Here is a 13,674-nt window from a genome sequence, read left to right on the forward strand (position 1 = left end):
TCGTTGGTCTCTACCTCTCCTGCAGTCTCTTCTACCTTGTCTACAGGAACCAGCCTTAATCTGGGACAGGGGAGACTCAGACTAGATATCAGGAAAGGTTTTTCACTGTTAGGATGGTCAGGAATTGGAATAGGTTGTCCAGGGAAGTGATGGAGTCACCAGCCCTGACAGTGTTCAAGAGGTGTCTGGAAGTGGTGCTGTATTATGGTTTTGTGGTTAAGGGGTTAAAGTGATTGTGCTGGGTGGATGGTTGGACTTGGTGATCTTGAAAGTTTCTTCCAACCCTGGTGATTCTGTTGGAAATGATGCAACTTCAAAAATTTTTTATGTAACTTTAGTCAGGGTTTTGTTTGCCTTTGCCCAGCGGGAGGGGAACTGAAGTTTCTCTTTAAAAGATTCTGTTCAGAGGTTGGGTGAGGTCTGACGAGTTTAACAGCTACAGACTGGGTGTTGCCAGAAAATACGCAGGAGGTAAATGAACATTAATGAACATTACCCCGGATGGGGTCAGAAACTCGTGGTCTGAGAAAAGATTGATAGGAGAACCAAAGAATGAGGACCTAATCAGCATCAAAGGTGAAGGTATCAATAACCAAGAGAAGATAGAATACTAAGAATTGTGTAACTTAGGACCAATGAACGTGAATGTCTTTGGAATTTTTTAATGTATAAATTCGTGAGAAGTCTAGTAAGGATTCACGTATGGTGAAATGGTTTTCTGTGCGCAACCCGGACATGAGTGGATGACATAATTTCTACTGCACATCCTGGCCAGAATAAAGCAATGCCGTGTTTTTCTAACACTGGAAAGATGTTGTCAGAGAGTTCCTGTTTTTCCCGCAGTTTCAGCAGCAGTTCTGTGGTTCTATAAGGGGGTGGGCAAAGGAGCAAAGATTCCGGGCAAAGGCTGGAGGCTCTGCTCAGGCTGTAGCAAGGAGGGGAAACAACCCAAAGCTGAGGAAAACCCTCCCGAAATCTTTCCCCAGCGCAGACACAGAGTGGGATCTTGCTCGTACAAAGGAAATGCTGTCATTGCCCTTTTGTTTTTTTTTTAAAAAAACGAAACAGTTCTTTCAGTCCAGTTCATTTCCAGTTCACTTCCCCGGTGCCAGTTTCGATTCCGAGCGCTCGGCGCGGCTCTCCTGAGGGCAGCCCCGAAAATGAAAGCCAGCCAGCCTCTCCTCCTGCGCCGAGCCGGGCCCGGGGGGCTGCCAAGGACGGCTCGGGGGGCTGCCACAGAGAGCCCAGGGGGGCGACAAGGAGGGCTCGGGAAGCTGCCAGAGAGAGCCCGGGAGGCTGCCAAGGAGGAGCCGTGCCCGCTGACACCGCCCCGGGAGGCCGCGGGGGGACGGGCCGAGGGGAGCGGCCCGGGATGCGCTGAACAGGCCGGACCAAGGGCTGCGGAGGCCGAGCCGCGCCCCATGGCCCGGGGCAGGTTCCCCTGGGCTCCTGGAAGTCTGCTGGAAGTGGTGGCCGGGCTGGCGGCGGTCGCGGGGCTCGCTGTGTAAGTTCCCGCGGGGCCCGCAGCGGCCGCGGGGCCCCGGCTCGGGGGGGGCTTCGCCGCTTCCGCTTCTCACAAGCGAAAAGGAGAAGCAAGCCCTGAGCTGGGGAGGGTTTTTGTGGGAGGGCGTGGTTGGTATTTCATGGCTGAGGTACCCGCGGGGTGGGAGCGCTGCCTGTGTGAGCAGCCGCTGTTGTAGCCTGCCCGAGGAGCGGGGCCGAGCGTCAGCGCCATTGCCTGGCCCTGCCCAAGCTGTCAGGTCAGCCACACGTTACCTCGTTCTTTTGTACTTTTGTACCCCCGAGGGTCAGCCTCGCTTTACCCCAGGGTACAGAAGCCGCTGGGTGCTGATCTGAGCTTGCTTATGCATTCAGAAAGGCAGAGAACATGGTTGTGGTCACATATGCTGCACATGGTTCAGCAGTTCTGCTCTTGGTTTTTGGTTTTTGAGCCGGGTATGATGTGCAGCATTATGCTGGGCTGCTGCCAGCATCCCAGCAAGACATCTCCAGGTGCCCCTGGCCCAGGGCTGGGCTGCCCACGAGCTGCCACACACTTACCCACAGTAAGCAGGTGCACAGGGTACACCTGCTGTGAAAAAATGCATCCTGTGGGTGAGACTTGCGTGCCAGGCAGGGTATCCAGCCTGCTGGAGCTTAGCAGGACAAGCCCATACTGAACTGAGAAAGATGTAATTCTCCTTTTCCTTCTCTCTTTTTTTTTCTTAGTGTCTTTTACATTGAAGTAGTCGGACGCAAAATGTTTCCTAAGGAGGTGGAAAACTATGTGGCATCCATAGTGCTGAGTGCAGTTGGTGACACGCTGGGATTTAACAATGGCAAATGGGAGTTCCAGCTGAGTGGCCCAGTCATCCACAAGGAGCTGGCAGAGATGGGAGGACTGGGCAACTTCAGCATCCAAGGCTGGAGAGTCAGCGATGATACCGTGATGCACTTGGCCACGGCCGAAGCCCTAGTAGCTGCCGGGAAAAACCCAAGCCTACCACATCTCTACTCTCTGCTTGCAAGGAACTACAAGGAGTGCATGAATGACATGGAGGGAAGAGCTCCAGGTAACCCCTCCATGGCACTGTCTGGGTAGAGCTGTGCTGTTGCTCGTGTGTCTCCTGCAGCTTGGAGTTTGGGCTGGCTCCGGCTCTTCTTTTGGCTGTTTAGAACGTTAACTGCATTTCACACAAAGGCAAAAGTGTCCCGCACTTAGTGCCAGTTTCAGGATGAGCTAAAGAGAACAGAATAAGGCAAGCTGAAGTGGTTTGGGCTTCTCTGAACTAGATGAAAAAGATACTGTTTTGCCCACATTTATAAAACATTCTTATGGGTGTGTTTGAGGCCTAGCCTCGGGCTTGGGAAGGGTGATGACTTTTGCACTTGGGATTCCTACATTCAGTGGATAAAAAATGCACATTCAATGACTGTAATGCACACCCTGAGATGCTGTGTTAAAGCAACACTTTTAAACAGAGAATACAGAACTTCTTATCATAAACACAACAAATTACATGTAAAATATATTTAAAGGCACAAAAATCCTTGCTTGGCATAATTACACTTATTAAACCCTAAGTCTGCTTGTGGCTAGCTCTGTATGCCTGCTTTCTGCCACAGCACAGTCAGACCACAGTCTTCTTTTCTGAACCCTGTACTTGCATCATCTCTCTTTTGTCTGCATAGACACAGTGGTGCTGAGTTTGTGTCACATGCCAAGACATGCACAACACATCCCTGTGGTTCCTAGTTCACCCGGCCCTCCTGACCCAGCTCTTCCCCGAGGATTCCATCTGTCACTGTGCTCATGGCCCAGGCTCTTCTGGATGCTTGGGATTACATTTAAATTGGAGCTGCTTAGGCTGGGCCTCTAATTTGACCAGCACAGGAAGCGTGAAGTATCCAGGAAACACTCAAATTCAGCAGTCCTGTGCAAAGTTTATACAGTGAAATTGTATGTATTCTTAGACATGCTTATTTGGAGTGGCCAGACTATGTCAAGAGTGTTCTGTCTTGACATTAAACATGGGAAAGGCCAAATCTTGCCACTGAGCATAGTGTATTGGAGCTGTGCATTTCCAAAATAAACCAGGTTGGAAACTTGAACAGGAAATTTATTCTGCTTACCTTTCCACAGTGGGTTCCTATCCTTGTGTAAAGAACTAAATTATCAGTCTTCTTTTAACACCCATATTCCCAGTTGTTGGAGTGGCCTAATTAATACAATATTTAGGAAGGGGTTATGATGCTTGTCAGGACAGCCGAAGTTGGCAGACCAGACTTCCAAGAGATTCACTGCAGTTTTGGTGAAGCAACATAGTTTAGTTCCCCCAGCCAAGATGGGATAACCACAGCTGGCAGTGAGACAGCACCTGGATGGATTTTCGCTCTCTAATCTTGGTGACTAAAACCTAAGCTGAAAAGGAGAAGAACCTAAAATTTAAATATTAGTAAATAATATCTTTAGATAATAGGGGACTTACTGCCTTCCTTCTGTGACTAAACTGACCTTCAATATGCTCAGAAGTTCTCATTTGGAAGTGAAGAATTTGAAAGCAAACCTGGTCTGGACATTAAGAGGAGTGACAAGGAAAGGTCAGATTATCTAGGTAAATAAAGAAATACATGTTGTTTAGTGGATCCAAAGACAATTTAACATCTTACAATCATAATTGCTTCTGCTGCAGCTACAGGAAAGGCATTCAGCTCTGAGAGTTTAAATCCTAACCCTTAACACTTTAATTCCCCCTGAAGGGAATACCTAATCCATACCCTGAAAAGCTGTCTGCAGTCTAGAATCTCCATGCCATTTTGATAAATCCTAATGATAAAAGCTGCATGCCAATAACTTCTTTTGGCAGTTCAGAATAAATGTATTTTGACTGAGAACATAACCCACGGTGGTGCTGTTCTGGCCCAAGTACTCACCAGGGAACTGCAGCCCTGAAGGCTGAGAGTGGAAAGTTGCTGTTGGAACTTTTGCCCAACACAGAAGAGATTTCCTTAGAACAGTGAGGGAAAGTCACATTGATGGCTCACAGGAGGGAGCCCAGACCTGAAAACCCAAAGCTGCAGTAACAAAGGGATTCCCACAACGTTCTGAGTCACAGGACAGCCACAGCAGGGTCCCTGAGGGACACAGCCCCAGGAGAGAACTCTGAGGGTAGTAATTCAGTGACAAGGTAATCCCTACATCCACTATTGCTATTTGTGATGTGCCACAGCCCCATATTCATTGTTCTTGCAGATTAGGAAGCCAATGAATTAAGCAACACAAGCGTAGACATGCTTCTTTTTTAATGGTACAACTACAGCACTTTTCCAGGAAACCTTCTGCTTCAAAACTGTCTTTTGGTCCTAGTCCTCTCCCTTTGGAATTACTTACCACTGTGTGGTTTGTTTAACTTACCATTTTTTATATGTACTGAACAACCCCAAACAACTGTTACTGTCTATGCTCTTGAAGAGTTTGGGTAAGTGGAATGAAAACTTATCCCAAAAATTGAGTCCAACTGTTTTGAAACTTTTTCAGGTTGCCCTAATTCACACACTGCCTTTTCCTTGTATTTCTTCTTTCCTTGGACCAGTACCATGCTTTGGTTACTTTTAATTTCTTGTTGTTAGTACAAAGGATTCCTAACCAAGATGTGAAAGATTTCCAAAACAATTTCCTAATTAAAAAACTCCCTACAGATTTTTTAAAACCCGTTTTTTTTAAAAAAAAACCTGATGTGATTCCAGCTTCGTCTTCCTAAACTGGCTTTCCAATTTTTTAATATTTTAACTGTTTAAAAGTGTGAGGGATAGTACTTGTAATACTTCATAAACTGTAGGAGTCTTAGCTGTCATACACTGCTTTGTTTTACACAACTTTTTCCACTTGCAAGTTATCAGTAGTAATCTCCTAAAATAATAGGCACAGGCTTAAAGCAGATTGTATTGCACAATAACCAGTCTCTTTCCATTTAAAGCTTTGTCGTCTTCCTTTTTATTTTAGCTACAAGTAGTGCAAGAGCAATCTCACTTTTTATCAAGGACTGAGGTGTGTGGTCTCAACCTGCCAAGACATGTCCTGAAGAAATGTTTTTTTCTCAAAGTTTCAGCAAGAGTAAACTTGGCTTTTGTTATGCAGATTTTGATTTTAAGCTCCCTGTGCTCTCTCTCCTCCCCCTTGCTTTCCTGGAATAAGTTGTCTTTTACCAGAATATACAAATAGAGTAGTTGGTACAGCTTTTTAAAAATGTGGCTCTGTTTGACAGGTTCATTTTAATGTCCTGTTACAGGTCATTGAGTACAATGCCTAGTATGGTGAGATTTTTAGAAAAATGCCTCAATTTGCTGTTAGTCATAATGAGGTTGGAAATTATGCTGATATCCCTCTTAACAATTTTGATACACGACAGCCAGCACTGAATTAGTAAACTACATGAAATTTAGAGGCCTGAACATGTTCCCACACTGAGACATCCTAAAAGCAAACTCACAGGCACTTCAGTTAGAGGCTGATGGTGACCGGTCACAGTAGAGCTAAAGACACTTGTCCCAACATGTGACATTATTCCTGGCAGTGGCCAGCTGTAAGTTATTTTTAGCACATGTCCAGAAGCCACTCATAAAGCTGTGCATGGATTTGGAGACATTTCAGTTACAAGAGTGCTGTAAATGTAGGCAGAACAGGCTGTCATAGACCAAACTCTACTGCCAAACATGTACATGTAAGTGCAGAAGCCGAGAGTTTGGCAGAGGACTTAGTGCAGTGCCTGGCTCTGATTAGCAAGGTCACAGATCATGGTGACTGAACTGCACCAAAGTAAGGTGAAATTGCTTGAGCAGGCTTCTTCCTTGCTACTCTATTTAGTTTGACTTCCAAAGTAGCAGAGCACCTCACTTTCAAGTTCATCAGCTACCTGTCCCAGTGAGGGAAGAAAGTGTAGGAGCAACAGTCTAGTTTTGGGGGTGTGGTAACAGCCAGCTGCTGATGTTACCCTGAGAGAGGACTGAGGACTGAGCACACTGGGGTTGGTCTGTTGAGTCCACCTTTGCCATTGTCCAACACATTTAAACTTAAATGAAGCTGCTTGAAACCTGCCTTGATTTATGTCCCTGCTGGAAAAGAAATACTTCAGATTGGGCCAGAAGAGAAGGCTAGGAGAAAAAAGCAAGCTAGAAGAGAATCAAAGATAATTCCATGTCCCAAACCTGTTTCTTCTTTACACACAAGCATTTGGGCTTAGCTCTCAAAATATTTCACTGTCTTGACTGGGGAAGCTGGCTGGTGGCTCTGAAATTTGGGTGTTTTCTTTGTCCTATGAATATGTTGGATGAACAAGCGTTAGTCTGAAGAAACAGCACTGGAAGAAGCAGAGTAATTTCTTCTAAAAGTAAATAGCAGAAATATAAAAAAGATGGAGGTGGGCTTGCCTCATTTCTTATAGTCTTTCTGTAGTTACCCTTTAGTGGCAATGTTTGGAGATGAACTAGTGAGCTGGACAAACCTTTGGTCTCACCTAGGACCACTGCTCTTCAGCTTATGGAAGAGGAGTACAGCAAAGCCAGTTATGCAGACTGTGTTGAGGTGAGAGGTGCTACACTCAAGGCTTTCTGACAAACTTAAACTGCAGCAAGGGAGAGCTGGAAAACATTTTCTGTCAGTACATTTTCTATTAGTGAGGCAGTGGGAAAAATACCTGAGGATTCAGAGCTGAGTCTCTGCCTTTAGAAATCCTGTGAAAAAGCAGTTACCTAGACTCGACTTGTTTCAGAGATCCTACAAACCTTTCTGTTTACACAGAGAGAGATATCTACGTATATGTCTATATATCTACTAGTATATATGTTCTATGGGTAACACAAAATGTAAATATAAACCATGTCAGTAAATGAGCAGTGGAGTGTTTCCTACTCCCTTGACCTTTTAATTATTTTCACAAAGAAAAATTATCACATCTGCTGGGGAGGACACAGGATGATGCTTCAGCAGTTTAAGTTAGGATATGTATGTGAGCAGACAACTTACGTGTTTAAAAGGAAGCTCAAATCCCTTATGCAAAGCGATGCTTTCTTCCCCACTGCCTTGCCTGTCTTTCCCCGTTCCCAAGCTGTCTCCTGCTGCTGATGTTTGTTTCTCCTGTGGGGCTGTGTGGCTCCTGTCTCCAGGTTCCATGTCCCTGGAAAGCACCATGAAGCTGGATGCGGGGCGGCCGAACGGCTGGCGGATCCCGTTCAGCCCGCGGGCGGGAGGCTGCGGGGCCGCCATGCGCGCCATGTGCATCGGGCTGCGCTTCTTCCGCCCCGCCCAGCTGGACACCCTGCTCCAAGTCAGCATCGAGAGCGGCCGCATGACCCACCACCACCCCACCGGCTACCTGGGGGCCCTGGCCTCAGCCCTCTTCGCGGCTTATGCAGTGAACAGCGTGCCCCCCGAGGCCTGGGGGAAGGGGCTGATGGAGGTGCTGCCACGGGCAAAAGCCTACGTGCAGGAGGCTGGCTTCTTCGTGAAGGAGAACATGGAGCAATGGTGAGCTGTGCTCCCCGCACCGCCATTTCTTAAAGCCCTTGTATGACAGGGCTCATACTACAGTTTCACTTATCCCATGATGGTAAACTCCTAGGGCAGCACACACCTGCCATAGGATGAAACCAATTCAGAATAGCTTGACGTGGGGGGAAAAAAAAGGCAGGTTGTGTTTGCGTCATGCAAAAAATGTGATTTTTTGGGACCAGTATGAAGTAGGTAGACTTGTCATCTCATGCAACTGTGCTTTTACGAAAGGTGGCAAGCGGGGCTGGGGGACAGCATCAACCTTAGGGCTGAGCTCAGTTTGAAAGTTATAATCAAATCGACTGCCTATTCACTGCCCCTCTGTGTGCAGGGGCTCACATAGAGGTGGAGCTGCTCTGAATTTGTGAGGATGACTCAGTTCTCACTCTGAGCCTTTGAATCCTGCAGGTGCTGGGCTGCCTTCTCTCATGTGGCTGGAGGGAGGGGAAATCTAACTCACTGAAACATGTCCTTGTGCCTCTTACTGTAAATCACGTCCCTAGTTTTGACAAACGGGGGCCGCCTGCCATTTTGCCGAGCTCTGGCTCCGGGCTCTTGACGCGGCGCATTTTCTGCTGGTGCCTGCGTGGGTCTCAGCTGTGTGCCGCTGCCCTGGGACAACTCACAGCCGCTCCATCCCATCCTGTTCGCAGGTATTACTTCGAAGAGCAGTGGAAAAAATACCTGGAGGAGAGAGGCATCTCGGACGGGGTCTCGCCGCCCAAGTTCCCCTCCAAGTACGGCGTGGAAGAGAGAGACTCGTTCTACGCGTCCCTGAGCTACAGCGGCTGGGGCGGCGGCAGCGGGCACGACGCGCCCATGATCGCCTACGACGCGCTGCTGGGCGCGGGGGACTCGTGGACGGAGCTGGCTCACCGCGCCTTCTTCCACGGCGGCGACAGCGACTCCACGGCTGCCATCGCCGCCAGCTGGTGGGGCATCATCCACGGCTTCCAGGGGGTGCCCCCCTCCCTCTACGCCCACCTGGAGTACAAGGAGCGCCTGGAGAAGGTAGCCAAGGGCTTGTACAGCATCCTCTAGGCAGGAGATGGCGGGACAGCCCTCAGGCACGCTTACCCTGCGGCTGTCCCGTGCTCGCTCGCTCGGTTTGCTAACCCACTGGATTAAACCTCGTGAACGTAAGCCAGAGCCAGACCTGCCTTTTCTCTGTGTGTTGGCTTCAGTGGAGAGGCCATGTTGGCACTAGTTTGGGGCTGGTGGTTTGATGGGAACATACAGTGGCCCCCAAGACATCCCTCCTGTGCTGCAGGGCGGCTGCACATCATCTGGTCCTTCAGAGGAGCAGGAGCACCCACTGCAGCCCTGCTGGTCATGCTGCAAACCTCAATCAGGCTGCCTTAAACCAGCATCCTGCCCCTGCAATGGGGGCACAGGGCACAAGCAGCCCACTGTGTCTGGTGACAACAGAGCTTTCTTAGAAAATTATTTCAGCAGAGGATATTCTTTGTTTCAAGTGAATGTGGAAAAAAAACCCCAAACCCAGCCTTAAAGCTGTGTGAGCAGTGCATTTTACCCAAATTCCAAACAACTTCTGCAATACAGGTAGGAGTGCATCATGCTACTTCCCTATTGCAGTGAATGTGGGAATTCAAGACTCCTGACCAAATTGTTACTTAAGGCAAAAGTGGGTAATGAGAATTAACAGGTTGCATTTTATATCAGCTTCTGTAGTGAACTGTATTCTGCTTTCATCAAGGTTATTAAAGGTAATTTGCTTAACATTTGCTATACGTAATTCTACTGAAATAAGGTTTTTTTTCAAGTCCAGACTATGACACAGCAAAGTGCTTTTACTGTTTTCAGAACACTTTCAGACCCAGTGTATCCCATTCAATAAAAAGACCTGACAGGCCTCTCTTAAATGTTATATTCTATTATGGCATGGGTTGAGGGATGGATGGGCTATGAAATCAGAGGTGCCAGGTGTCTGCAAGCTGCAAGAGAGAGATGTGCTACCAATGGTAGGGAGAGAAGTTATTGCATCAAGGAGTAGGGGCAGAGGGAGAGGGTTCCCAAGAGGAGGGCCTCAGCACACCTTTATGCTGTGAGTGCATATAAAGGCATATAAAAGCCCAGATCTGACAAAAACCAGCAGCAATAGGATTCACAATTTCAACACAGTTTACTACAGCTCTTGGGTGTATTGTATAAAACATTTTTTAGTGCAACATAGTACAAAGTTTTTGTTGGGTGTTTTTTTTTCACCTTTTTCTTTTTTTAAAAATTCCAAACAGATTTTTCCACATCATGCATGGACAGGGTCTCTCTCTTTCTTCTTGGGTTCGTTACAGAAAGTTACTGCAGAGAGAGTGGTTTGAAAAGCTTTGTGTTAAAACTCATTGCAGAAGAGTCTGCCTTATAAAAACTGAGAGAAGTTTGAGACTGGGCAACACACTGCCAGAGCAATGGAGAAATGTCACCAGCAGGGTACATTCAGGGACCACCATGGGAGCCACTTGCCAGGAAAGCCTGGGCTCTGTGCAGGAACCACAGGGCTGGAAAGAGACCCTGTCCACCCAGTGGGGCAGGGCATGGGGCAGGCCTCCAGGAGAGCCCTGCTCTGGGGCAGACAGGTTGGTGGAGTGTGGCTCAGGTGCAGAGCAGAGCTCTCCCAGGAAAGAACGGCTCCCGCTGACTTCATTCATTCTCTCTTCTTCCTTAAAGCTGAAATGAGTTGTGGTTCCTGCCCAGGAGCAGTACGTACAGGAGATAGCACAGTTAGGAAACAATACCCACTGTCTGCAGCTGCAGCTGTTTGCACCTCGAATTCTTCATTTCCATTCACTTCTCATCCCACTCCTCTTTTTGCAGACGTCTTTGCCAGAAAGGGAAGACAAGTGTGCGGGTGTGTGATACATACAGATATAGGAGTGTGATTTGATGCATATGCTGGGTTCAGTAAGCAGTTACGTCTTGAGGAAGCAGACTTCACAGAGGGACTAGTGAAACTGGGGCTTCCCAGCAGAAGAAGAAGCCAGTGCTGTTCTGGTGGAGGTGCAGAGGTGGCCAACTTCAAATGCCTTAGCACGGGACGATCTGCAGCCACGTGGGTCCTCTCCCACACAGGAGCGAGGCTTCACAGTGCAGATCTCCTACCTGAAGCTTCACCACCTCTGAAACGTCAAGGCATCAGGGTCTAACTGACTTAGTGCTACAGAGCATCTGCTGAGGTCCCCTCTGCTCCCAAAGAGCAGTCCGACCCTCCGGAGAGGACAAGGGCTGTGGGTATGGCACCTCTCACATGTGAGGCAGGGGGGGGTTTTGCAGCTGCACCTGTCCGCCCCCGGTTGGCTTCAGCCATGCTGCAAGAGAAGAAATGGCCGGATTTGCCAGGAAGACATCAAGGAAGACAACAAAAGGCCATTTTTGGCAAACATTTTCTTCCGCCAGACATAACACTTACAGGGGAGGAGGCGGTTTCCTCCACAGGACAGGGGTTCTTGGCATTAGGGGTTGCAGGAGGACAGGTGCCCCACGTGGCCAGAGCCCTGGTTTGGTTCACTGGAGCCATATCTTTCACAGAAAGAACAGCATTTCCTGCCACAGCGACTCTTACAAGAGCAGGTGACTTTGCCAGGAGGGGGAGCTTATGGAGAAATGAATTCTCTTCCTGAAGTCTCAGAAACAAATGGCAGATGCACGTACACGCAAGGGGAGGATTTCTCTTGGCTGAGGAGACAGGGAAGTCCTCAGGGTGCTGATGTGGTGCAGGCTCCTTGCTTTGTTCAGGCTCACTCTGGGGAGCAGTGCAGCCACAGGAAAACTCGTGACACACGGTGGTTAACTGCACGTCCTCACTACGTGGCATGTTTGCTACTGGGCTCCTTGGCTGAACCATCCAGGGACTGTGAACCTGACGTGTGGATCTTCTCCTTTCCTCCTTCCTGGAGTCATTACTTTGGTCATGTTGAAGTCTTCAGAGACTGGATTAAGCCTCCCATTCCCAAATGACTGGGGCACAGAGGAGAGCTGCCTCATCAGAGATGGAAGCATGCACACCAGGGAGGAGCATGACTGTGGTGACACCGTACAAGGATGCTCTTTGCTACAACACAGTCAGGGCTTTCAGGTGTCCTTCCTTCCCCCACTTCAGTTCCTTGAAACAAACTGAACTGCTTTTGTCCTGACCGCAAGCACACACTCAATATTCAGTCTCTCCAAGACTTGGGAACACTCCCAAAAGGTGAATTGCTCCCTCCTGAGAAAACAAGTAAGATGGAGGCAAGAATATGCTGAGGCTACAGCCAGTCTTTGAAATAGACCTCTTGACAGACAGCCCAGTTAACCCCTCTGGGGACAGACTTGGCTTTGTCTGTTTTGGAAAAGGGAGGAGCTAGCTCAATGCACCTTGGGAAAAGACCTTCTTCACTGTGGCACTGAGTCCGAGAAGGAAAAACAGTCTTATTTTGGAAAACATATATATTTACTTCCAAAGAGATCATTCCAGGACCAAATACCCCTGGGGAACTCCACACCATGTGGAAGGAAGGGAAAGTCTACAGTTCTTTGAGTGACCAAAAAAGAAATGATAAAAAAGTAACAGCCCAAAAGACAGCCTCACTGACTGATGTGAGTCAAATTAGTCCGAGAGGAACATCTGCTATGTCCAGCAAGTGCCTCTGTCCATTGGGGTGAGGGGCTATGTTCCCACAGGTGCTGGAAGAAGCCTTGGACCTTTCTGCTCCTGCTGGCTGGGCAGAGCTCAGCCAGTGTCAGATCACAGACACTGAAACAAATGAAACAAGAACAACAAATCCCACTGTGTTCCTCAGCGTTCCCGGTGTATCTCTGCTGCTCTCCCTCTGTGCGTCCCTACAGATGTCTCTGCCTCTTTAGTCTATGGTTCCTGGGTGGATGCTGAGGACTGGTGGCTCTAAGCAAGTGGGAGAGTAGTTGAGGTGAGGCTCTTTGATCCACAGCAAAGGAACACCATTCTTGCCCTCCGAGTTCTTGCTGGAGTTTCGGCTCTTGAACCGCACCAGGAGGATGGTGATGATCAAGATGCCAAAGATGGGGAAGGGGTAGAAGAACACAAAGTAGAAGAGGGCGTCATTGGAGCAGATGACAGACTGCAGCGTGGAGCCTGGAAAGAGACACAGGGTGGTCAGTTACACGGTTTCTCTGTAATCGAAGCATGCAAACTTCCTCAGAAACATAGAAAACCAGATGCTCCTTATTCTATGTCAAAGCAGGAGGTGGAGCTCTGGGAGAAATAACAGTGTTAGAACAGGAGAAAGTTGTAACCGGCCATGTCTCAGCTTTATCCCCCCAAGAGTTTCATGAGTGTTAGAGTCCTCCCTGGTGGAGATTTTATACCATCTTATAAAGCAGGGAGCCTTGCAAAGCTTCTGTTCTCTCTGTGGTGCTACACAAAGGCAGCACCACCTCAGGATCTCCATGTCCCTTAAGGGTCCACAAAACCCTTATGGCCTCAGTTATCTCTGGGGCCTCTAAACCATGCAACAGCTTCAAGAGTTGATGTGAGGAGACCCTTGTGCCGCAGCCTATGCTCTTGTGCAGAGCTAATCCAACTGCCCCCAAAGGGGAGGGTTAAATCTCAGTGGGTGGCAAGGTCCATCCCCACTGGCTTGAGACACACCAGGGTC

General features: G+C 48.4%; 2 protein-coding genes across 2 annotated transcripts in view; one reads left to right on the forward strand and one right to left on the reverse strand.

Annotated features, from left to right (window-relative positions):
- The first annotated feature begins 1,150 nt into the window (after window positions 1–1,150).
- On the forward strand, window positions 1,151–9,930 carry ADPRH (ADP-ribosylarginine hydrolase). Its single transcript, XM_014882780.2, has 4 exons — window positions 1,151–1,504; window positions 2,230–2,573; window positions 7,663–8,023; window positions 8,701–9,930. Exons 1-4 carry the CDS (start codon window positions 1,161–1,163, stop codon window positions 9,086–9,088), a joined length of 1,437 nt encoding a protein of 478 aa, XP_014738266.1. The 5' UTR covers window positions 1,151–1,160; the 3' UTR covers window positions 9,089–9,930.
- A 241-nt stretch (window positions 9,931–10,171) lies between these two features.
- Window positions 10,172–13,674, reverse strand: part of IGSF3 (immunoglobulin superfamily member 3) — a 93,196-nt gene continuing 89,693 nt past the window's right edge. The window contains exon 10 of the mRNA XM_014882810.2: window positions 10,172–13,151. Within this exon, the coding sequence (XP_014738296.2) occupies window positions 12,901–13,151 (251 nt within the window). The 3' untranslated portion in view covers window positions 10,172–12,900. The remainder of the gene's footprint in view (window positions 13,152–13,674) is intronic.

The sequence above is a fragment of the Sturnus vulgaris genome, chromosome 2 (assembly GCF_052056855.1).
Source record: "Sturnus vulgaris isolate bStuVul1 chromosome 2, bStuVul1.hap1, whole genome shotgun sequence".
In the NCBI taxonomy this organism is placed as follows: Eukaryota; Metazoa; Chordata; class Aves; order Passeriformes; family Sturnidae; genus Sturnus; species Sturnus vulgaris.